The sequence below is a fragment of the Pectinophora gossypiella genome, chromosome 27 (genome assembly GCF_024362695.1).
Source record: "Pectinophora gossypiella chromosome 27, ilPecGoss1.1, whole genome shotgun sequence".
Taxonomy (NCBI): Eukaryota; Metazoa; Arthropoda; class Insecta; order Lepidoptera; family Gelechiidae; genus Pectinophora; species Pectinophora gossypiella.
Window position 1 is genome coordinate 3,772,960 of NC_065430.1, and position 23,417 is coordinate 3,796,376.

Genomic DNA, 23,417 nt, shown 5'->3' on the forward strand with positions numbered 1-23,417 from the left:
ACCCCGCTAGCCACAAGTTGATAATGTGAGTAGGGATCGCAAGGGCCTTTGGCGGCTCAATCATAACCCTGACACCAGGGTTGATGAGCCTGGTATTCCACCTCATACACGATAAGAAGAAGAAGGTTCTGGACCGAGTACCCTCATAGATATATTATATTTAAGAGAAGAATATAGTCGTACATCTTTGCGATAATATTTGTTTATGTACTTACACTTTAATTCTATTAAAATAATTTGGTATACTTATATTATAATGAATATATGTTTATGGAACACGATGTTCGTGCGTCACCCAACAGGGTCCACATAATCAGCGTCGTGGTTCACGCCGCGACTTGTGCTGAGTGAGGCCCTTTTATCTCAGGACGTCCACCACCACCTTATGATCATTTCGACAAATATCCGTCTTGCTTTTTTGTACTTAATTGATAAGATAAGATATTTATTGCATTCCTGATGTTTTACAGAGGTCTTAAAAATAAAAGATAGTACAAACAGGAACCCTGTAAAGGCACTATAACAGCTTAAAATTTAAAGAAAAAATAGTAAAGATTATGTTAAAAAAATAAAATAAAAATAAAAGATGAGGTACATCACACAGAAAGAAAGAAGAGGTACATTTACAATTATCAGTATTTCATAGATTCGTTAAAAAACTCATGCAGCGTATACAATGCTTATTCAGTTAAGTATTTTTTTAACGACATTTTAAAGAGATGTATTTTGTCTATTTCAGTGGAAATTTGATATGATGTTGTTGTCTTTTTTGCGTGTGTGGCGTCCTTTTATAATAAACTATTACTATTCTATTCTATTTATTTCGTGTTGTACCTGTAAGAGCAGGCGGGCAGCATGATATGCAGATGTCTGTTGTCGCTGAGCGTCCGCCCGTAGACCAAACTTATGATGTGAGGATGCTGACTGGACATCTCTAGTCCGTGCCTTCTTGCGCACGCGACTAGATCTAACATATCGCGGGACTCTAGAAGTTTCCCTCCGACGCGCATGTCCTTCACGCATTGCAGGTCGATGAAGCTGAAGAAAAGAAGAAGAAGAAAAGACGTTAGGGTTAAGCATCTAAAGGGGTCTTTGGTGGTTCTATACGAAGGACGTAATATACGATCCCGACGACCCGATTACTCTAGCCATAGAGGCAGCCAATCAGCTCGCGACACCGAACACTTCAGGACCCCGATACCGACCCCGCCGGCGTGGTCGACGATTTCCCTCATTCAGCGCTTATCGCTATCGACCCACTAGGGTTGATTAATTCTTTCAAATATTTTTGTTCTACCAGATACCAGAGTAAGGTCGATTATTACATTTCTCTTTAAGGGTGGTATTAATAAACTAAACTCAGCCGAGACTGCCCTTAAGATTATGCTCAATTTTCTGTTTTTTATATGAGAACTGTCACATTGACATGATCTTGAGGGCAGTCTCGAAGCTGAGATTAGTTTATTAATACCACTCTAAGAGATTCCTTCTCTATCGTCACAATGTGAGCGCTTTTTTGAGTGTAATAATTTTAGATTGCGGACCTATCCGAAATAAGTAGACTAGTTTCCAACTATAGCGTGGAGTAGATTATGTACTGATTATGTATGAAGACTGTGTACCCATTTTGGAGTAGTAATAAATCAGATGTAGTCGCGAACACTTGTTTCTTTTGCTCTCCCGATCGTCCATCCTTACATGGCGACCCTGTCAGTCGCGTAAGTCACAGTCAAATAAGTTACTTTTTACCAAACGTCAAAACACGAAATTACTATGGGATTTGTATGAAAAAGCACACTGACATCATTGGAAAACGTGACAAAAATTCATAAATAAGTAAAATAGAAAAAAGAAAATGTTTTCCGTCAGTTTTCAATCCGTCTTTATTTAGTAAGTAATCGGAATTTCATAAAATATCATTGACATAGGAAACTATTCAACTATCCGAAACTTTGACACCGCTTTCCGTTACGGTTATGAAAAGTTTTTTGTGCTTTGTGATCCCTAGTTTGGTTAGGACATTACAGGCTGATCACCCGATTGTCCGAAAGTAAAATGATCCGTGCTTCGGAAAGCACGGGTTACTAGTTACTGATGTAAGAGTAATCGTTACATGAGCCATGTCAGGGGCTTTGGCGGCTCAGTAATAACCCTGACACCAGGGTAGAAGAAGAATAGTGTTTCATTCCGAATACCCAATAGCTTTGGTTTCTGTTAGAGAGCTCTGTACTATAGCTGGTTTATATATGTCACCGTAAAATTGTAAATAACGTTAGATTAAAACATTTATGCATTTTAAGAGGATCCCAAATTAACATTATGCTCACTCTAATAGTTTTGTAACTCTATGGTATAGCGAGGTGCGTTTCGTATCACTATTTGACGGTTTCACTTCGATAAATTATAATCTACCGAAAAATAATACGTTAAATTGTAAGCAATTTGATACGATTCATAATTATTCGACAGTTCACAATCTCGCGATAGATAGATTATAATCTAACGTTATTTACAATTTTACGGTGACATATATACTGTTAGATAGAAAAGAATCGATCGACCTAATATCGCTTGATACATATTATGCTAATGAACGTCACTACACTAGCTTACGTACTTTGACAGATGTAATTCTTACCGCGCATTGCAGCTATTGTAAAATGATATCTTTATTGAAATACGGTGACCAATTTACAGAACCAGCGGGCTTAGCACCGTAAGCGCGCGACTCTTTCTCGCCTCGACATATGTCACCCGTCACTCTCTCACAGTACTGCACAGAAAGAGACAGATGATCTCTGTCGCGGCGAGAAAGTGTCGCGTGCTTACGGTGCTAGGCCCGTAGATAAATACATAAATTCACGCCAATTTCCTACCGGTGTAAGTAGACTATGGAATTCAATTTGCTTCAATATTGACGTAATACTTTGTCGTATACGTCATCATCATCATCAATTTAAGAGTCACTCTCTTGTCAGTGCAGCATTTTCCATGCTACTTTTTAGGGAAAAATAGGGTTTCCCTCTTGCCTTGCCTGTCTGACGCAAGTGGAGTTGCGCCCAGAATAGTCTATTACAAAGCTATACTACGACTCCTGTCCTCCGCCTCTGAATAGTACTGACAGTTACTGCTGCCCTCTGTCAGGTTCCAGGTTATAGTCCCTGTGACTTGCCCCTTCCGTCCTGCATTGCCATACCGATGGCTCCCATCTTCGCCTCTGCAACCGTTGAGGTCTTCACCCGTATCCCTGGGCAACCCGTATCCCCGTAGGTCTGGGTCCCTATCCGAACTCAGCCACCATCTCACTCCGGCCTACTGAAGTAAGAGGCGCCCACCCCCGCGGCAAGGAAGCGCCGAACAGGAATTGCCCCAGTGGAGGGTAGAGAAGATGAGTCTGTCCCCCCTGGGGCCGGGTTAATGGTCTTGTATGAAACCAAGACCAAAGGTAATAGTTGAAAATAATAACACTCACCCTTCTTCCCCCACCACACCGGCCTCGTTCTCATGCGCCAGGTTCCCGGAGTATTTCAGGGGTATCACCTCCTCAGGGTTGTAGGAGAGACTCACTTCTGGTTGTTGCACGCCTTCCGACGGTGTTTCTCCTGAGAAGAGAAAGGAAAGTAACTTTAATGCCGCTAACAGAAAGTCGATTTCGTCTACAAATACTTTGTTGTCAGTAGCCGTAATAAATTTGTTATATCCTTAGGGATATTTATTTATTTATTTTATTTATTTCTTTATTAAGGAAACAAACAGCTTACACAATAGATACTTAGATATAAACTTACAATTAAACACATTAAGCCAAAACAGTTTCCACCGATGTAACATAATATTATACTCCGTTGCAAATTGCGGTGAATTAGTCTGTAAATTATATTAAGTTATCAATACAATACAATACAAATACACTTTATTGCACCAAACTAAAAATAAATAATTACAAAAAGTCTCTTAATTAAGTACATGGCAAATGGCGGCCTTATCGCTTAAAGCGATTTCTTCCAGGCAACCATAAGGTGAGGTAAAATGTAAAAAATAATAATTGAAAGATTGCGGGTACAAACTATAAGTACAACTTATCCCATTAGGCCCAAGAATTAAATTAATAGGTACAAAAAGAAATCTCTGTCAAACATTCCATCTGTATCTAAGCATTCATTATACTTACTCATTATTCATTATACTTCTATCTATTACATATTTTAGTCATTTAAGCTACATTGTTTTACAGCATTGACATTTTTTTTTATAATTATATCATCATCTCCCTAAGCGTTATCCTGTTGTCACAGGGTCCGCTTACTATATATTATTAATCCTGTTGTTACAGGTTCCAGGCAACCTTTTTTGGCAACCTTGCTCGAGCCTCAAGGGTTTTCCCAGAGGGGGTGAGGTCGGTGCTCTTATACGAATTGGTGCGGGCGGAGTTACCGTTCTTTAGGTAGTTTTATCCTTTATTCTTGTTAGAAATTGACCGTGTATTGACCGTGTATGCATCACCCTTATAAGACCATAGATTAATAACATGACTTTTTATGTAGACGTATTGTCTTTGCTCTCCTGTCATTCCTTCTTCTTTGTTCAATGTCCGTACCAACTAGTCGACTCTTACGCCAATTTTATTTGCGTAATTATATCGTGATATATCGTACAAGCAATATTGTAATCTCAAGTGCCAAAAACGTTTATTACACGCAGATCAGCTTCATCAGCATATTTGTGTTTTTATTTCATCAAACCAATCGCCGGTCCACGATTTACCTCGCCACAATTCTATGCTTAGATGAATAGATGGGTACTTCAGACATCATACTCACCATGCTGCGTACTAGGTCGATGCGCGGTCCGACACCACGTGAGCAGCGCGCATGCGCGCTCCAGCCTGAGCTGCGCGAGCGCGCCGCCCCACTCCGCCTCGCCGACCACACACGCCGTGCCGTGATGCATAATCTGGGGATAGAAAAAAGATACATGCATGGCGGACCCAACTAGTTGACCATCTAGTTCTGCCCAAATGCAACAGATGGCGCCACCATTCAATAATGCAGGCCTGAAACGCGCTATCGAAGTTTGCATACCGCGACGCATATATACAACTTCTAACATGACACTGTTGGATCGTCGATCCCTAGTCACAATACCAACTTGTGGCTAGCGGGGTACTATGCTCTGTTCGGTACCACGAAAACATCCTTTGGCGGCAGCACATCCTCGTTTCCAAATATGGTTGACTTAATAAATAAGTAGGTAGGTATACAAGTAGTTACATAAAAAAAAACTGAAACAACGTGCGGTGAAGGAAAGCATCTTCTATTGTGTGAGTTATGAGGTGAACTACTAACCTTATCAACCCTGGTGTCAAGGTTGTAATATTGAGCCGCCAAAGGCCCCTGACATAACCGATTGATTGAAAATGGGTTAACGTACATTCCGAAGCACGGATTATCTTACTTTCGGACAAACAGGTGATCAGCCTGCAATGTCCCAATGTCATCATCATCATCAGCCCATTAACGTCCCCACTGCTGGGGCACGGGCCTTCCCTATGGATGGATAGGGAGATCGGGCCTTAAACCACCACGCGGGCTCAGTGCGGATTGATGGTTATTAACGACTGCCAATGCAGCCGGGACCAACGGCTTAACGTGCCTTCCGAAGCACGGAGGAGCTCAAGATGAAAACTTTTTATTTGTGGTCACCCATCCTATGACCGGCCTTTGCGAAAGTTGCTTAACTTCAACAATCGCAGACCGAGCGCGTTTACCGCTGCGCCACCGAGCTCCTCAATCTATAAGTAGTATTATTCCTTATCCTATGACAGCAGTAACATCTTACCTGCAGCACATGTCGGTCCATTCTCTCCCCGTTCTGCGGCGCCAACGGGAACATGGTGACCCCGTGATCATGAGGGGGAGGCTGCACGGGGCAGTAGCCTCCCCCCTCCAGCTCGTACAGGGCTTCGTTCTCGAAGGAATCCGACGGCTTCTGCGACGGCGGAGCGAAGACTGGCTCGTCACAAGCCGCCATTGCTGTTCTGGATAAAGTTTTGGAATGTACTTTTTGGAGGGGAGTTAAGGGAGTGACTGTAGTCATGAGCGGGTCCGGATTATAAAATCGTAAGTAAAAACATCGATGGTCGTAACATTGAACACTTTGCATCGAATTTTTTTGACGTGACTTATTGTAGATTTGCCGCAGATGGCATTAACTACTTGGCCGGACAAATGGGGAGCGCTGAAGGCTCTCACCCGGTACAACGTATGTATGTCTATCTATATAATATTATACATTGAAAGTCTCTCTTGTCACGTAGGTCAGCTGGAAGAAATCTCTTTGTAGATAAGCTTGCCTGTACTATCTGTTTTCTTTGTATGTTTCTTGTGTCTGTTTTATTGTATACAAACAAATAAATAAATAAATAAACGTTTAAGACAACAGGCCTGAGTGTGCCCAGTTGGGCGCGAACCTCGGCTCAGGGCGTCGTCTGAGAGGAAAAATATTTGAAAGAAAGGAAAAATATTTGAAAGAATGGTCGCTACAGCGAAGGTGCTTAGTAACGAAGGTATGCCTCATATAAAGCATTCTACATCGAAAGTTTCCTCATCAAGTTTCCTAAGCACGTTCGCTGTAGTGACCTTTCGATGCAAAGTGTTCGATGTTACGATCATCGATGTTTTTACTTACGATTTTATAATCCGGACCCTTTTGTCGATTGGTACCCAAATAAGTCAGTTCTGTCAAAAACCTCTGGATCGTCAGTTTAACGCTCAACCACTGGACCACGGAGGTCGGAGCTCCGCTCTTGTCGGTGTAGTAATCGCCATTCCCCACGAAACGAACATACGACACAATTCGTTTATAAAAACGTCATAGAAGGAAAAATCGAAGGTCGTTCCTTATTACTTATATGAAATAAAGTTGTCTCAATTAGTTGGTCAGTACTCACCGGAGATAGTGGTGGAATGGTGGTGGTTGTGTCCTTGCCAGCGCGTAGTGGTGCTGGTGGAAGCTGGCGATGTGGTCCATCACGGCCTGAGTGCGGTACACCTTCTCCAGATTGACCAGACCCTCGGGGCCGACTCGCCTCCAACCAGGGGTCTGTTCGCCGCTTTCTTCGTCAAACGATGCTATGTACTAGAAAAAAGATGTTGCTGATTGAAGATGGTATAAAAACTGTATTAGAAGATATGACCTTGAGTTTGACCTTGGTAGGGCTGGCAGAGGAAGACCTACAAAGACGTACATTGACCAAAGAAAAGGTCTACTCTGAACCGGTGTGCGTGTATGAACCGATTGATGAATGTGGAGGAAGCAAGAGAAGTGTGTCAGGATCGAAGCAAATGGAATTCCATAGTCTCTGCTTACCCAGTGGGAAATAGGCGTGAGTTTATGTATGTACTTATATCGTTAATAAAAAAAGACTTGTACTCACCACTTGTCTGCTAGGTTCAATTCTTTCCCGTTTGCTGTCCCTTAGCGGACTGCTGGTGGATGTGCTTTGGTCCACTCGCTTGCCACTCTCTCTTCTTGAGTCCCGTTTTTGAGAACCTCTGGAACAACAAAACATATCATCAGGCCTGTATCCTGTAGAGGTTGTTATTAACTGTAAGTAAATGTAATATCAGAACGTGATATCGGCGTCCGAAGAACGTAATATACGATCCCGACGACCCAATTACTCTAGCCATAGAGGCAGGCAATCAGCTCGCGATAACAAACACTTCAGGACCCCGATACAGACCCCGCCGGCGTGGTCGACGACTTCCTCAACCAGCGCTTATCGCTATCGACCCACTAAGGTCGATTAATTCTTTCAAATATTTTCCCTCTCAGACGACGCCCTGAGCAGAGGTTCGCGCCCAACTGGGCACCCTCAGGCCTGTTGTCTTAAACGTTGTACCGGGTGAGTGAGTAGCGACTAGTACCCATTTGTCCGGCCTAGTAGCTAATGCCATTTGCGGCAAATCTACAAAAAGTCACGTCAAAAAAAAAAAACAGAATGTGAGGACCGACTGAGAGCAGGATGGCCGAGTGTAGGAATGGTAGGCCGAATGAAACGTAACGTAAAGGTGTGTGAAAGAGAGCGAAGGAGTGAGCGAGAGGATTGCGGAATGACAGGGAAATGACGGTCGGTTGTTTGAAAAAGGGAAAATGTACAAAATTATAATTCGTTATAAATAAACAAGGGTAAAGAAATATATTGAATATTGAATATTGAATATTGAATATTGAATATTGAATATTGAATATTGAATATTGAATATTGAATATTGAATATTGAATATTGAATATTGAATATTGAATATTGAATATTGAATATTGAATATTGAATATTGAATATTGAATATTGAATATTGAATATTAAAATTTGCGGCAAAAAATAAACCCAACCGTAGGACTCGCGGGGCAGGTTTGAAAGGAAATTCTCGAAAAGAGGACAGCTAATTAACTCGCTTTGGTTATTAAAGCCGACTGAGTGGCGTTTTAGCCCGATTCCCTCATTCACGCTTTTAGAAGTAGATAGGATAATAGTGCTGCATCCAGTGCAGTCACGAGCAATAACATGTACCCACTTTAGAACTCTGTCGCACTATCATATTTGACATTTAATCAGACTCACGGTTTAATTTGTCAAAAAAGTTAATGTGACATGGTTTCAAAGTGTATACATATTTAATGCTCGTGACCGTACACATCATCTTATCAGGAACTTTCTAGGCTACGTTCGCTAAAAACAATATAGATGGCATTGTCCAGTTTAAACGTGATAATTACCTATTTTCTCATTACTCGGGTACATCATCATCAGCCCATTAACGTCCCCACTGCTGGGGCACGGGCCTTCCCTACGGATGGATAGGGAGATCGGGCCTTAAACCATCACGCGGGCCCAGTGCGGATTGATGGTTATTAACGACTGCTAATGCAGCCGGGACCAACGGCTTAACGTGCCTTCCGAAGCACGGAGGAGCTCGAGATGAAAACTTTTGGTCACCCATCCTATGACCGGCCTTTGCGAAAGTTGCTTAACTTCAACAATCGCAGACCGAGCGCGTTTACCGCTGCGCCACCGAGCTCCTTCTCGGGTACATAATTATTCCAAAATACAATGTAAGGGCAGAAGCATATATTATATAAAAAAAATGTTGCTTGATATTCGGATCACGTTATGTATTGAATTATGTTGCTGCCTATATTGCTTCTCCTTATTTTGATCAGAATAATAATTGGTGGAAGATATAATAAAAAGGATCACCATTATACGTAAAAACAAAGATGAAAGATGCATGTCTGTTATCCATGAAATCAGATGGTTAAACGAAGAATAAACTGTACTGTGATTGTCTGAAAGTAAGATGATCCGTGCTTCAGAAGGCACGGTAAGCCGTTGGTCCCGGTTACTACTTACTGATGTAAGTAAGTAGTCGTTACATGATCCATGTCAGGGGCCTTTAGCGGCTCAATCATAACCCTGATACCAGGGATGATGAGATTGGTACTCCACCTCACAACCCACACGATAAGAAGAAGAAGATCAAGTGATCAGCCTGTGATGTCCTAACCAAACTAGGGACCACAAAGTATTTTTTGTGATATGTCCCTACCGGGAATCGAACCTAGGACCTCCGGATCGTGAGCTCAATGCTCAACCACTGGACCACAGAGGTCATTCTTTATTACGTATTAGCTTAGTAATGAGAAATCAGAATCATTTATTCAACGTTATTAACATGGATAAACTTGTTGAAGGTCAATATAACATTTTTGAATTTAGTACGTCATTTCGCAAGGTGTTATGGGTGAGGAGAAGAAATGACAAGAAACTGCAACAGCAACACATCTTTTAAAAACCAATGGTACACATTACAAGTTATTTAATAACTAGAGGACCACATTCAATACCAGACATTTTTATCATTTAGGTAATCATTAATCTTATAATAAGCTTTTTTACATAAAGTAAGCTTCACGTGAGCTTTAAATTTATTTTCTGACAAATTTAAAATATTATGGTATTTTATTGTAAAAACGTATACAAAACCCCAAAAAGGATGAATTTAATTTACTAAATCTAGAATTTTGAACAACAATTTTATTTTTATTCCTTGTATTGTAAGTATGAAAGAGAAAGGTATAAGGATAAGGTTAATTATTATATAAAGTAGGTTACTGAGCATTTATTTCATCACTACATGTTAAAAAAATTTGGATACATTTACCCTCATTTCACTTCCAGTTGCAAGACAAAAAACCCACGTGTAAAATACATGAATCTTTAATCAAAAATTTAAAAAAAACCCCGACTAGAAAAAAAAGTACGCTAACAGCAGACCTCAGTGATTCCAGAAGACATTATTGTTTCAAATGTCAGATCCCACATATGCTTGCAAGCAAACTGAGCGTCTAACATTCCTATCACACCTAACAAACGACCTGATGACCTTGAAGACCTGAACCGATTTCCACCAAACATAGTCAAAAATACTCTCGACTAATGGTGGCCATACACCATCCTTCCTATCGTCCAATCGGCATGACGCGATCGATTGGATCAAATCGAATTGACCGTATGTGGGCGTGGATTGTGCCGTCAAATAGATTGGACATGCCAATCCACGCCCACATACGGTCAATTCGATTTGATCCAATCGATCGCGTCATGCCGATTGGACGATAGGAAGGATGGTGTATGGCCACCATAATATACCTTTCAAACAAAAAAAACCGCATTAAAATCGGACCATCTGTTTGAGAGCTATGATGCCACAGACAGACACATACACATTTACACAGACACGTCAAACTTATAACACCCTGTCGTTTTTGCGTCGGGGGTTAAAAATAATTAGGTGCTCACCTGTCCTCTTTGACCGAGTCCCTCTTAAAGTCCCTCCGGTGGGTGGGTGTCGCCGCCACGGAGTGACTGCTCGTCAGAGAGGGTGCTGCCGCCAGAATTTCTCTGAAAAAAAAAAAACAATAGTCAATTATACATTCATACAGGCTTTTCGGCGGGAAACGGGAACGGGACAGTTGCTTTCTTCATTGAGTAATCTAAATAATTAATACGAAGTGGTGTTTTGTGGTTAATCATCGCATTAAGTTAGTCGGAAGACATTCGCGAGTGTTATTATATTGGAGTATTCAATGAACAAAGTGTATCTGCCTATTTTCGCTTCGTGCCGGGAAGCCGCTTCATAACTCAAAAGTTTATGCGGACTTTTGAGTTAATTCGTTTGGGGTTCGGAGTAGGAGTCTACTCCGAGGGTGGGGGCTTAGGTTTCATCATCATCACCTTTCATCATTTCATTAATCATCAAGAAAAAAATACGTCAGACATGGCTGTATGGGCATAGTTCCCTTTGCCTTACCCTTCGGGGAAAACTAAAACAAAAAAATACATTCATACATACATAACGCTCACATAACTTATTGTGCATGTATAAACATGCTTATTTAATTTTTATGGTTGTCTGGAAGAAATCGCTTGAAGCAATAAGGCCGTCATTTGTCATGTACCTAGTCAAATTTTATTCAAATTCAAAAATATCTTTATTCAGTAGGTAACATAGTTACACTCTGAATCGTCAATTTTTACATAACGAACGTCTCATCCGCCTAAAACTAAAGCAGCTTCTCACAACCTGTATAGCCGGGGAAAAGAAGCTGCAAGAAAAACCTCGGCACATGGCCCTAGACGTTCTTTAAAAAAATAAAAATAAACAAAATATTGGTAAGTATACAATTGAGTAATTTAGCTGCCTAATATCAGTTCTCAGACGAGGTAAGTTGTTCCTCGTAGCTAGAACCCAATTTTTCACGAAAAAATAATATGAAAGTTCACCACCAAACTTGACATTTTGATATTCACCCTTGTAATCCCTTTCTCTAGTTTGGTTAAGAATTACAGTTACAGGCTGATCACCTGATTCTTCGAAAGACGATCTGTGCTTCGGAAGGCACGTTAAGCCGTTGGTCCCGGTTACTGCTTACTGAATGTAACTACGTAGTCGTTACACGAGCCATGTCAGGGGCCTTTGGCGGCTCAATAGTAACCCTGACACACGATAGAAGAAGAACTCTTTGGACGTAACTTTTTGTAGCATTGATAGCAAGTCTGATAACATTAGGGCGTAAAGATAATAAAAAATAGTTTTTTTTCATCGTAGGTAAGTTCATTAGTGAACAGTTAGGAAGTCACCAAAGGGGCCTTTGGCGGCTCAATAAACCCTGACACCACGGTTGATGAGCTACGTAATCCATTTCACAACCCACACGATAGAATTTTGGTATTTTCCATTGAATTTTTAAGTATAAAAATGTAGGTAGGTGTAGAAGAACGTGATGAAATATCGAACGTAATTAATTGTTGCGTTTTTCTTAATTTAAAATAAGTAAATAAATGAAGTAGCAAAAAGAAAATGTTTTTTTTATTACAATTCGGCTTCTAGGTTTCTTGCTTAATATTTTTTTTTCACCTCACAACCCACACGATAGAAGATACTGGCGTGATTATACAAAAGATACGAAAGATAAATCCTTAAGGTTGCCTGGCAGAAATTGCTGTTTAGCAATAAGGCCGCCTATTGTGTTTATTTTTATCCGTATATTTATGTCATGCGCATATGTCGTTGTGCAATAAAGTATTATTGATTGATTGATCGATAAAATGCAGAGACACAATTTCACAATGATTTTTTCAAAGTACTCACAATTTCTCTTTATTTTTATAATCTGCATCTGTAGGCGAAACTCCACCTTGTATGGTGACCACAATGGACCGAATCAAGGGACGTGGTGAAAGGTAGGTACTTGCTCGGGGTCCTTTCCCATTTCACAGTACGCGAGTCCCCACAAACGACGACTCAACGTCCGTCGCGTTCCGCGTTCCGATCGCAACTGACTGAGCCATGGTATAAGAAAACCAGGTATGCTCAAAAGTGACAGCTAACGTTTCATGGTTAGCCCAGCTGACGTCATCCGACTCTGTGTTGCCACTTCGTAAAAAATAAATTACCCACGACCAATGTTTTTTAATTTACTTAAGGCTCCTTTTTTACTGGTTCCTTTTTTTCCAAAAAAGTATTTTTTCTTGTGCCTATTCTTTTTTTTTCGTTGTAGTGTTGCCTGGCTGTAACTTTTAATACCTTTTGTTATTCCGTTATTTTTTTCTTCTTTAACTACATAAAACAAATTCTAGATAAGTACATGTTAATTACATAAGTTGTGCACGTCTGTAATTGGTGCAATCACTAGTACTAGCCTTAAGAAAGTTATAATAATATTAATTGTTGTGTGTTTGTACTGTTGATGTGCCTAATAAATAAAAAAGTAAGGCAATTTTGTACTATTTTTATATATGTGACCAGTAATAGTTATTAAATACATTAGTCAGTAATTCATTTACATACATACATACATAAACTCACGCCCGTAATCCCTAATGGGGTGGGCAGAGCCACAAGTAATCAAAGACAACTTGCAGCCACTGTTGATACGAAGTCCAAAGATGGATATGATGAACCTTATGGTGATAAGGGATCAGCCTATCGCCCATAACATTAGTCCATCATGTTAGAGGACACAATCCCTCTGTCGGTTTTTACGACATGCCCGGGAAGAGAAGCAGCTGAACGTGTTCTATGTTTTTTATATGCTCCCAGAACAGCATAGAAGCATAGCAGTAATTCATTTAATTTTCAATAATAAAATTTACGTCCTTGGAATGTTGGAGATACCAATTTAATGGTCACACTTACGTCATCAAAGGGCTAGCAATGTATTTATATAGTGGTACGAGATACTATTGTAAATTTATAAACATATTTGTGCTGTGCTTGTGCTACGAACAAACTAAAATAATTTAAAAGACATGAAATGAAGACTTGGCCCAAAGGACTTGATTCCAGGCCATAACCTTTATAAAAAAAGGGCTAGCAATGGCACCTTGTCATAGGATTGAGAGATTAAAAAATAAATTACCCACGACCAATGTTTTTAATTTACTTTGTAAGGCAATGGTGCGGCTTTTTGGCGGGAAACGGGAACGGGACAGTTGCTTTCTTCATTGAATAATCTAAATAATTAATACGAAGTGGTGTTTTGTGGTTAATGATCGCATTAAGTTAGTCGGAAGACATTCGCGAGTGTTATTATATCGGAGTATTCAATAAACAAAGTGTATCTGCCTATTTTCGCTTCGTGCCTGGAAGCCGCTTCATAACTCAAAAGTTTATGCGGACTTTTGAGTTAATTCGTCTGGGGTTCGGAGTAGGAGTCTACTCCGAACGTGGGGGCTTAGGTTTCATCATCATCTTTCATCATTTCATCAATCATCAAGAAAAAAAATACGTAAGACATGGCTGTATGGGCATAGTTCCCTTTGCCTTACCCTTCGGGGAAAACCAAAAAAAAAAAAAAAGGCAATGGTGCTAAATTTTATTTTAATTTATATCTGTCATTGTCTTATCCGCCGTAAAGGAAAGTATATAAAAATAATTGTTGCTTGATATCTGGATCACATTATGAATAGAATTATGCTGCTAGCTATATTGCTTCTCTTTATTTTGATCAGAATAATAACGGGTGGAAGATGTAATTGGGTCGTGTACTAGGGATATTTTTTTTTTTCATTATATCCTTAATCTAAATACATGATTACTAAATATAGACAGATCTAAAACTAACGAAAAACCTTATCTTTATTCTATTTAACTTATTTATGAATTTTAATAAAAAAAAACGGAATAATAAGTACGACATTTTACCACGTTTTTCTATGACGTCACAGTGTGCTTTCTCATAGAAATTCCATAAGTAGTAATTTCGTGTTTTGACGTTTAGTAAAAAGTAACTGATTTGACTAGTTGGAAATTAGCCCGTTGTGCGTGGGTGTTATAGAAAGGGTCATCATTTACATAGCGTCCAATTTCAATATCCGAACATGTAAAATAAACTGATAAAAAATAAAAACAACAGTCCGTGCGCTGGTTTCACGATTTAAGTCTAAACTAAGTTCCATAGGGGGTGAGGTAAACTTAGCTCAGCCGCTGGTGGGGAGCGGAGAGTTGCCGTTCTACTTATACGTAGATAGTATAACTCATTATTCTCCGGATACTCATAAACTCCTAAACAACCTACATATGTCCCACTGCTGGGCACAGGCCTCATCTCGATTAATCGGAGGGGGTATGGAGCATACTCCACCACGCTGCTCCACTGCGGGTTGGTGGAGGATTCTCGGGATACGGATGTAAAAAGCGATGTAAATACCTGAACCGTAACTAGGTAAGTAAATCGATCTATAAGCATGGTTCGAATCAACAAATTTTCCTCGTTAAGTTACGATTGAAAAAGTTTCCATCAGATTGAAAAGTATTCAATCGGATTTAACGGTAAACATAGCGTGTTCGATTCAATTAAAAAAAGTATCGTACCAACTCGGTTGAGAGAGTCGCGAGTGGTATTAATAAAGGGTGTCAGTAACCCCGTACCGAATACTGAGGGGGATAATTCAGCTCATGATTCAAATCAAATATACTTTATTGCACAGTACTAAATTTCAGGCAAGCAGCAGGGCAGCAGTAACTGTCAGTACTATTCAGAGGCGGAGGACAGGACTCCTAGTACGGCTTTATAATAGACTACTCTGGGCGCCATCCCACTTGCGTCAGAGAGAGTACTGCGGGGCGGAAGGCAAGAGGGAAACCACTGCCCTATTTGTCCATAAAAAGTAGCATTAATGCTACACAGACAAGAGCGTGGCTCTTAAATTGATGATGATGACAAAATTTCAACAATCAGACGATATTTCGAAATCAGATGATTCTGAGTTATTATAAGAAAATTTATATAATACATATATTATTTTAAGTATTTTCCTATATTTTTTACTTATTAAATTTTAAGTCCCCAGTTCTACTTACTAATGTAAGTATAAAACCTGATTATGTAGATCTCAATTTAGATCTACAATGGTGCTAATTCTTGTAAAGTTATATCTGTCATTTTCTTATCCGCCGAAAAGGAAAGGGACGGGTAATCGACAAGCATAAAATTTATGGAACACATGTCAATTTTAAACAGAAATCTATAACAACCGTCTAATAATATTACATTGGCCAATAACCCGACAGAATTATGTTGACAGCACACGTCAAACGGTTTGCATACCAGCGAGATACCTTTTTGATTCGCCCGGGTTCATTCATTTACTCATTCTTCCTAAAACTAAGAGCTGTCAATCATCCGTCCCTTTCCTTTTCGGCGGGTAAGAAAATGACAGGTATAACTTAAAGTAAAATTAGGAGGTGTCTGCAGGAATCGGGGCCAATGACCTACAAATTATCTGACTACCCGCATATCGTTAATCTTAGTCCCATATAATGATCCGTCGTCCTACATCGTCTGGGCTTTATATATGGCTCATATATCTCTGTCATAAGGAAACATGGCCTCCGTTGTACAGTGGTCGAGCGTTGGGTTCATGATCCGGAAGACCTGGATTCGAATCGCTTTGGGGACCACACTATTTAATTTAAGTATGCTTTCATTCACAACAGCTTAACATCATGCTATGAATTAAATTCGATTTATTATTAGCTTTGGAAAACATCGTAAACACCCATATTCATTCCAAGAAATGCATTTTCGGAGGTACGGTGAGAGCTTTCAGCGCTCCCCATTTGTCCGGCCAAGTAATTAATGCCATCTGCGGCAAATCTACAATAAGTCACGTCAAAAAAAAAGTGACCATAAAAACATTGAACAAAAAAAAACATTTTGCGATAAGTACTACTACTATATCTCAACTATATCCCAATGGGGTTGTCAGAGGTGGTGAGCCGTATTGCCGACTCGAGATCGAAAATTTCGGGATTTTGCGGGATTGATATTTCCAATCCCGCGGGATCTCGAATTTTCGGGATCTCGTCTAGTTCAGAAAAAAAAATAAAAGTAAAAATGTCTGAAAACGATGAAAACTGTTTTGTGATAGTGAGGTTGATTAAAACAAAATATTTTCTGAAAGAAAACAAAAATATAATTTATTCTTCAATATTACTAACTTAATAATAATGTTTTCTTTGGAAATCAGCATAATCAAAACAAAAAGTACTTATATAACTCAAGGAGATTCGACCCTCGATCCCAAACCCGTCAATCTCGAATGGGATTTCGTCATATTATGAAAGATTTGACGAGATCTCGTGAGATCGGGATTGCATTCCATAATCATCATCATCATCATCAGCCGTACGACGCCCACTGCTGGGCATAGGCCTCCCCCAAGGATCTCCACGACGCGACGATCGGTCTTGCGCTGCCCGCATCCAGCGGCTTCCCGCGACCTTCACCAGATCGTCGGTCCACCTTGTAGCGGGCTTACACACTGAGCGTCGTCCGACACGTGGTCGCCATTCGAGAACCTTTCCGCCCCAGCGGCCATCGGTTCTCCTCCCTATGTGTCCTGCCCACTGCCACTTCAGCTTGGCAATTCTCCGAGCTATGTCCGTGACTTTAGTTCTCCTGCGGATCTCCTCATTTGTGATTCGATCGAGCAGGGAAATACCGAGCATGGCTCTCTCCATTGCCCGCTGAGCGACACCGAGCCTCCTCACGAGACCCATAGTAACCCATTCTATAATCGCCGTCTATAAACTCAAATTCAAATTCAAAAATATCTTTATTCAGTAGGTAACATAGTTACATTTTGAATCGTCAATTTTTACATAACGAACGTCTCATCCGCCTAAAACTACTGCAGCTTCTCACAACCTGTATAGCCGAGGAATAGAAGCTGCAAGAAAAACCTCGGCAACGGGACCCTAGACGTTCTTTAAAAAAAAAAAAAAAAAAAATATAAAATATTGGTATACAATTGAGTAATTTAGCTGCCTAATATCAGTTCTCAGACAGTTAATCCCGTGCATTCATATCTTCTAAATAATCACTAACTTTATAATAACCTTTTTTGTAAAGTTTTTGTTTAACTACTGTCTTAAAAAATAGGAAATTACTAACCATTGTATGTTAATTTTAAGGCAATTTATTTATTTAATTATAATTTATTAAATGTAAAGAATTGTATGGGCCTGGTTGCCTGAATAAAGAATTTGAATTATTATTATTATAAAACAGTTGAAAGGCAAATTCTGAACGTCAGTCAATGGGAATCTTATTGTAAAAACGTATACATTGCCCCTTAAAAGATTTAGTAATCTTATGTAATCGACTGACTTGTAAAGCAAGTTTATTTTTATTCCTGGTATTAACAATGTGCCGATCGCTATTTTTTGCAAATAATCCTATATGTTTTTTTAACGTAACTACAAAAATAAATAACTATAAATAACTCCTTGGTGCAACTCCGGGAGCGGGCTTCGAACCGGCGCTCCCCGTTTGAGAAGCAAGTCTGTGTACCACAGGGCCACAGGACCACAGTGACTATTTGACCTTTTTTTGACTTGACTTATTGTAGATTCGCCGCAGATGGCATTAGCTACTTGGCCGGACAAATGGGGAGCGCTGAAGGCTCTCACACGGTAAACTATTTGACCGGGTATGTGCGATTCGATATTTTAGAACTTCGTAATAAGTGACTATTTGTACGACTGCCTACCCCGTTACGGATCACAGTCTGTGTGTCTCTCGGTACGTATTTTTTTGATCCCGCATGTTCTCTGGATCAAATTAACTATGTTGATTAAGTGAATTCTCCTGGGACTTGTACACCTGAAACTCGTTTAACTCGGAAGTGAGCTGGCTACCATACTCCTGAATTATACAGGCAGATTTGAATCTATTTTTAACGGTTTTTTTGACATAACGTTCTTGTAAATTTACCACAGTACAATTTATTTATTTATTTAGACTGGTATACCAACAGTACACATATTGTAAAGTTATAAAATGCAAGTCTTAAATTAGTTTTTGTATATGTGCCAAAGTATATGTGTCAAATCCGAAATAAACATTTGTTCATTCATTCATTCACTATTCCCGAGTTAAGGACCACGTCCTTCAAGACAAGGATTACCTGAGCTCCCTGAGGAAGGCCCCAAAGAAGGGTATGAGCCGGCACTCCGGCATGGCCAGAGCCCTGGCCAGGGCACGCTCGTACTCCGCCGACAGCAGGGCTGCTGAGAGGAAGTCCAGCGCTGGGAGGGGCTCGTCAGATATGCTGAACCAAAACGCTTTCAGCTTCTGTGACCTGGAAAGATGGAAAAGGATATGAAATGAGGTAAAATTATTCAGGTACTTTAGAGTAGTACAAAATATCTTAAATAACACAGGGTTTTATTGACTTCGTAACGAAACTAATTCTGAGTCGATATGAAGTGGATTTTTCTGTCGCAAAAACAAAACTACAAAAATTCACGAATTTTGTGACAGAGAATTCCACTTGATATCAACTCAGAATCACGAGCTGAATCATTCCCCTCAGTATTCGTTACAGTGTCACTAACACACATACGTACTTGTAAGGCTACCTGTACGTACATGTACTGTGTGTAAGTGACATCGTAACGAATACTGAGGGGGATGATTTAGCTCATTATTCTGAGTTAATATCAAGTGATTTGTTTTTCATCGCAAAACTTAGAATTGTTAATTTAATTTGATATTAACTCAGAATAATGAGCTGAATGATCCCCCTCAGTATTCGTTACGATGTGACTGACACCCTATAAGTATTATTGCAAACAAACGCAACATACAAAAATGAATATAACTAAGTACATAAAAATAGGTGGTTAGGGAGTGGAATTCTCTGCCGTCTTCTGTATTTCCGAATGCATATAACCCGGGTGCTTTCAAGGCCAAAGTGAACAGGCACCTTCTGGGCGAGCTCCATCTTAGGCCTCGTCAATGCCTTCGGGAAAGTCTGGGGCCAAGAGCAAACCCATCAAAGGTAAAAAAGGAGGCCTGATTGCTCCGAAAAAATTTCTTCCAAGTAACCACTACGCCCAATCGCAAACTGTGATAATTCTGTTCGGAAATCCGTGATATTTATATCATGTAATACATCATAGGGTTCGACAGCCTCGGTAGTCTAGTGGTTAGAGCGTTAGACTCACGATCTGGAGGTCCGGGTTCGATTCCCGATGGGGACATTGTCGAAATCACTTTGTGAGACTGTCCTTTGTTTAGTATGGATTTTTCAGGCTTGGATCACCTGATTTTCCTAAAAAGTAAGATGATTCCGCGCTTCGGAGGGCACGTTAAGCCATTGGTCCCGGCTATTAGCCGTAAAAACACCTGCACCAACCCGCAATGAAGCAGCGTGGTGGAGTATGCTCCATACCCCCTCCGGTAGAGGCCTGTGCCCAGCAGTGGGAAGTGTAAATGCTGTTTATATGTTATATGTAACTTATTGGAAATTGTTAAATCAGGCTATTACGATTCGTACCTCCTCACTGGGTCGGCCATATATTTCAGAGACGGCGGTAAACTTCTCATGATTCGTATGTTTAGTGCTTTACACTGGCTTCGAAAACTTAGCGTTTAACGCGAACCATTTCTAAGTCTGTGCTTAAGTGAAGTTCCTTTTTCTTTTTGGCGACAGACATAACCTAACAGGTTCGCGCCCAACTGGAGCCCTCAGGAGGATGAACGTCTCATCCGCCTAAAACTAATGCAGATTCTCATCATCATCACCAGCCCATTAACGTCCCCACTGCTGGGGCACGGGCCTTCCCTATGGATGGATAGGGAGATCGGGCCTTAAACCACCACGCGGGCCCAGTGCGTATTGGTGGTTATTAACGACTGCTAATGCAGCCGGGACCAACGGCTTAACGTGCCTTCCGAAGCACGGAGGAGCTCGAGATGAAAACTTTTCTTTTTTGTGGTCACCCATCCTATGACCGGCCTTTGCGAAAGTTGCTTAACTTCAACAATCGCAGACCGAGCGCGTTTACCGCTGCGCCACCGAGCTCCTCGTGCATGCAGATTCTTACAACCTGTATATTGTATGATTATATTATTGGTGCTAATTCCTGTTAACACCATTTTACTTTATTTTAGGTTATACTTGTCATTCTATTATCCGCACGAAAAGAAAAGGGACGGGTAATCGACCGGCATATTTATCACACACGACAATTTTAGTCACAATAAAATAAGCCATAATGACCTTTTTGCCGTGACTTATTGTAGATTTGCCGCAGATGGCATTAACTACTTGGCCAGACAAATGGGGAGCGCTGAAGGCCTGGTAATGTTGTGTGCAATAAAGTATATTTGTATTTGAAGCGCAAATAAACGCCGCGTTTTCCCCCTAGTGTGTACAAACACCCTAATAACAGTCCGAAACACGTGCGGGCTATTTGTTACCGTGCCCTGCCAATCGATAGTTAGCCGAGTTTCTATACATTGAACTATATTGCTGGAATAATATTATAATTTTTTATAACATACACAAAAAAAAGTAAAGAAAAAGAAAAGTAAGAAGAAAAAAGTGACAATATCTTCATTAAAGAACTTCTAATTAATAAATGTTACTACAGCACTAGTGAATACCTTAATGATACTGATGTTACTATTTGAAAAGCTTCCTTCTCTCTTTTAAACTTCTATTTTGTTGTGCCCGAAAGGGTCTATGATGTGAAACTCATAATCACTTACAAACTTGTACACCATCATAGTATGCAGATAAAGAATATTGAATATTGATTCTGTGCTTCGAAGGGCACGTTAAATGGGAATGTTGAAGCAGCGTGGTGGAGTAAGCTCCAAATATAAGCTCCCTTAATAAATTATGTATACTTATCTACACATACAACACACTTAAAATGACTACAAATTAAAAAAAAGCGGTAAAAAGGAGAGGCCAGTAGGTGCTGAGTTTGCACTCTGCTACAGAAATAGTATTTCTAATACTATGTTCAAAGTCAAATACCAATATTTCGCGATACAAGTAACATCTGCAACACTAAAAGTGCTGTAACTACATTTTGATACTTACATGCGGTGCCACGGAATAGAATAAAACGGTTAGAAAGTCCTTTTTTTCTTGACGTGACTTATTGTAGATTTGTCGCAGATGACATTAACTACTTGGCCGGACTAATGGGGAGCGTTGAAGGCTCTCACCCGTTACAACGTTTAAGACAACAGGCCTGAGGGTGCCCAGTTGGGCGCGAACCTCGGCTCAGGGCGTCGTCTGAGAGGAAAAATATTTGAAAGAATTAATCGACCCTAGTGGGTCGATAGCGATAAGCGCTGATTGAGGGAAATCGTCGACCACGCCGACGGGGTCGGTATCGGGGTCCTGGTTGGAAAGGCCTAACGCGCATTTTGTATGAGAACCGCTGTCGCCAGTTCAACCCCACTCTCTTTTACTACTACTCCTGCAAACAGATAACTAGGACAGCTCTACTGCTTCTCAAATTCCATAGCCACTTTAACGGTAATGTATAATTTATGTAACTTTTATCATTCCTTTTGCGTAAACTGTACTTAAACGAAAGTATTTTTTTGATAAATAGCCGATCATACTAAGATTAAGCTTTCCTGTGATAGGGAGGGATCTCTTTGCATGATAGTCAATATTTGATTTTTGCCCTGGAGATTATTATGCTCAATTCTACTTGATATCAACTCGGAATCATAGTCTGAATTACCCCCCTCGATATTCGTTACGGCGCGGCGCTTTATTGAACAAGCAAACTCAATAGAATAGTTCGTACGGTTTACAGTCCCGTACAATACATATATCACATCACACACATCACTAATTTAAGAGCCTCGCTCTTTTCGGTGTAGCATTCTCCATGCTACTTTTTAGGGAAAAATAGGGCTGTGGTTTCCCTCTTGCCTTCCGCCCCGCAGTACTCTGTCTGACGCGAGTGGGATGGCGCCCAGAGTAGTCTATTACAAAGCCGTACTAGGACTCCTGTCCTCCGCCTCTGAATAGTACTGACAGTTACTGCTGCCCTCTATCAGGTTTCAGGTTACAGTCCCTGTGACGCGCCCCTTCCATCCTACTTTGCCTTACCGATGGCTTCCATCTTCGCCTCTGCAACCGTTGAGGTCTTTACCCTTATCCCTGGGCAAGGGTTCTACGTTATAGGTACCCCGTATGTCTTGACAATACATATATAGCATTTTAAAATTAGTAATTTAGCTAACAACTCATCCAGTGAACATAATTCTTTGAAGTCACGATTTTGTCGGCTTTGGAATTTTAGGTATTTATTTTAATGCATTCGAAGTCGCTCTCAAGCTTGGAAGGTTTTACTGCTTTTCTTCGAAAGCGAGCCATAAAAACTTAGTTATCTGTTTCGGGTTATTGAATTGAACAATAGTAATTACCACGATACGGAGATTCTGGCTTCGATTTCCGGTATTGGTATTCATTTATTGCATGTCACAAACATAAATTAGGCCGGGTTTCTACTGACGCGGAGATGGGC

General features: G+C 40.3%; 1 protein-coding gene across 1 annotated transcript in view; it reads right to left on the minus strand.

Annotated features, from left to right (window-relative positions):
- The window catches only part of LOC126379030 (1-phosphatidylinositol 4,5-bisphosphate phosphodiesterase epsilon-1-like), a 119,746-nt gene that overhangs the window by 57,584 nt on the left and 38,745 nt on the right, over positions 1-23,417 (minus strand). Inside the window, exons 5-12 of the mRNA XM_050027618.1 lie at positions 19,037-19,210; positions 10,862-10,963; positions 7,436-7,553; positions 6,950-7,137; positions 5,839-6,037; positions 4,821-4,953; positions 3,473-3,602; positions 835-1,038 (exon numbers count right to left, since the gene is read on the minus strand). Coding sequence (XP_049883575.1) covers positions 835-1,038; positions 3,473-3,602; positions 4,821-4,953; positions 5,839-6,037; positions 6,950-7,137; positions 7,436-7,553; positions 10,862-10,963; positions 19,037-19,210 — 1,248 coding nt within the window. The remainder of the gene's footprint in view (positions 1-834; positions 1,039-3,472; positions 3,603-4,820; positions 4,954-5,838; positions 6,038-6,949; positions 7,138-7,435; positions 7,554-10,861; positions 10,964-19,036; positions 19,211-23,417) is intronic.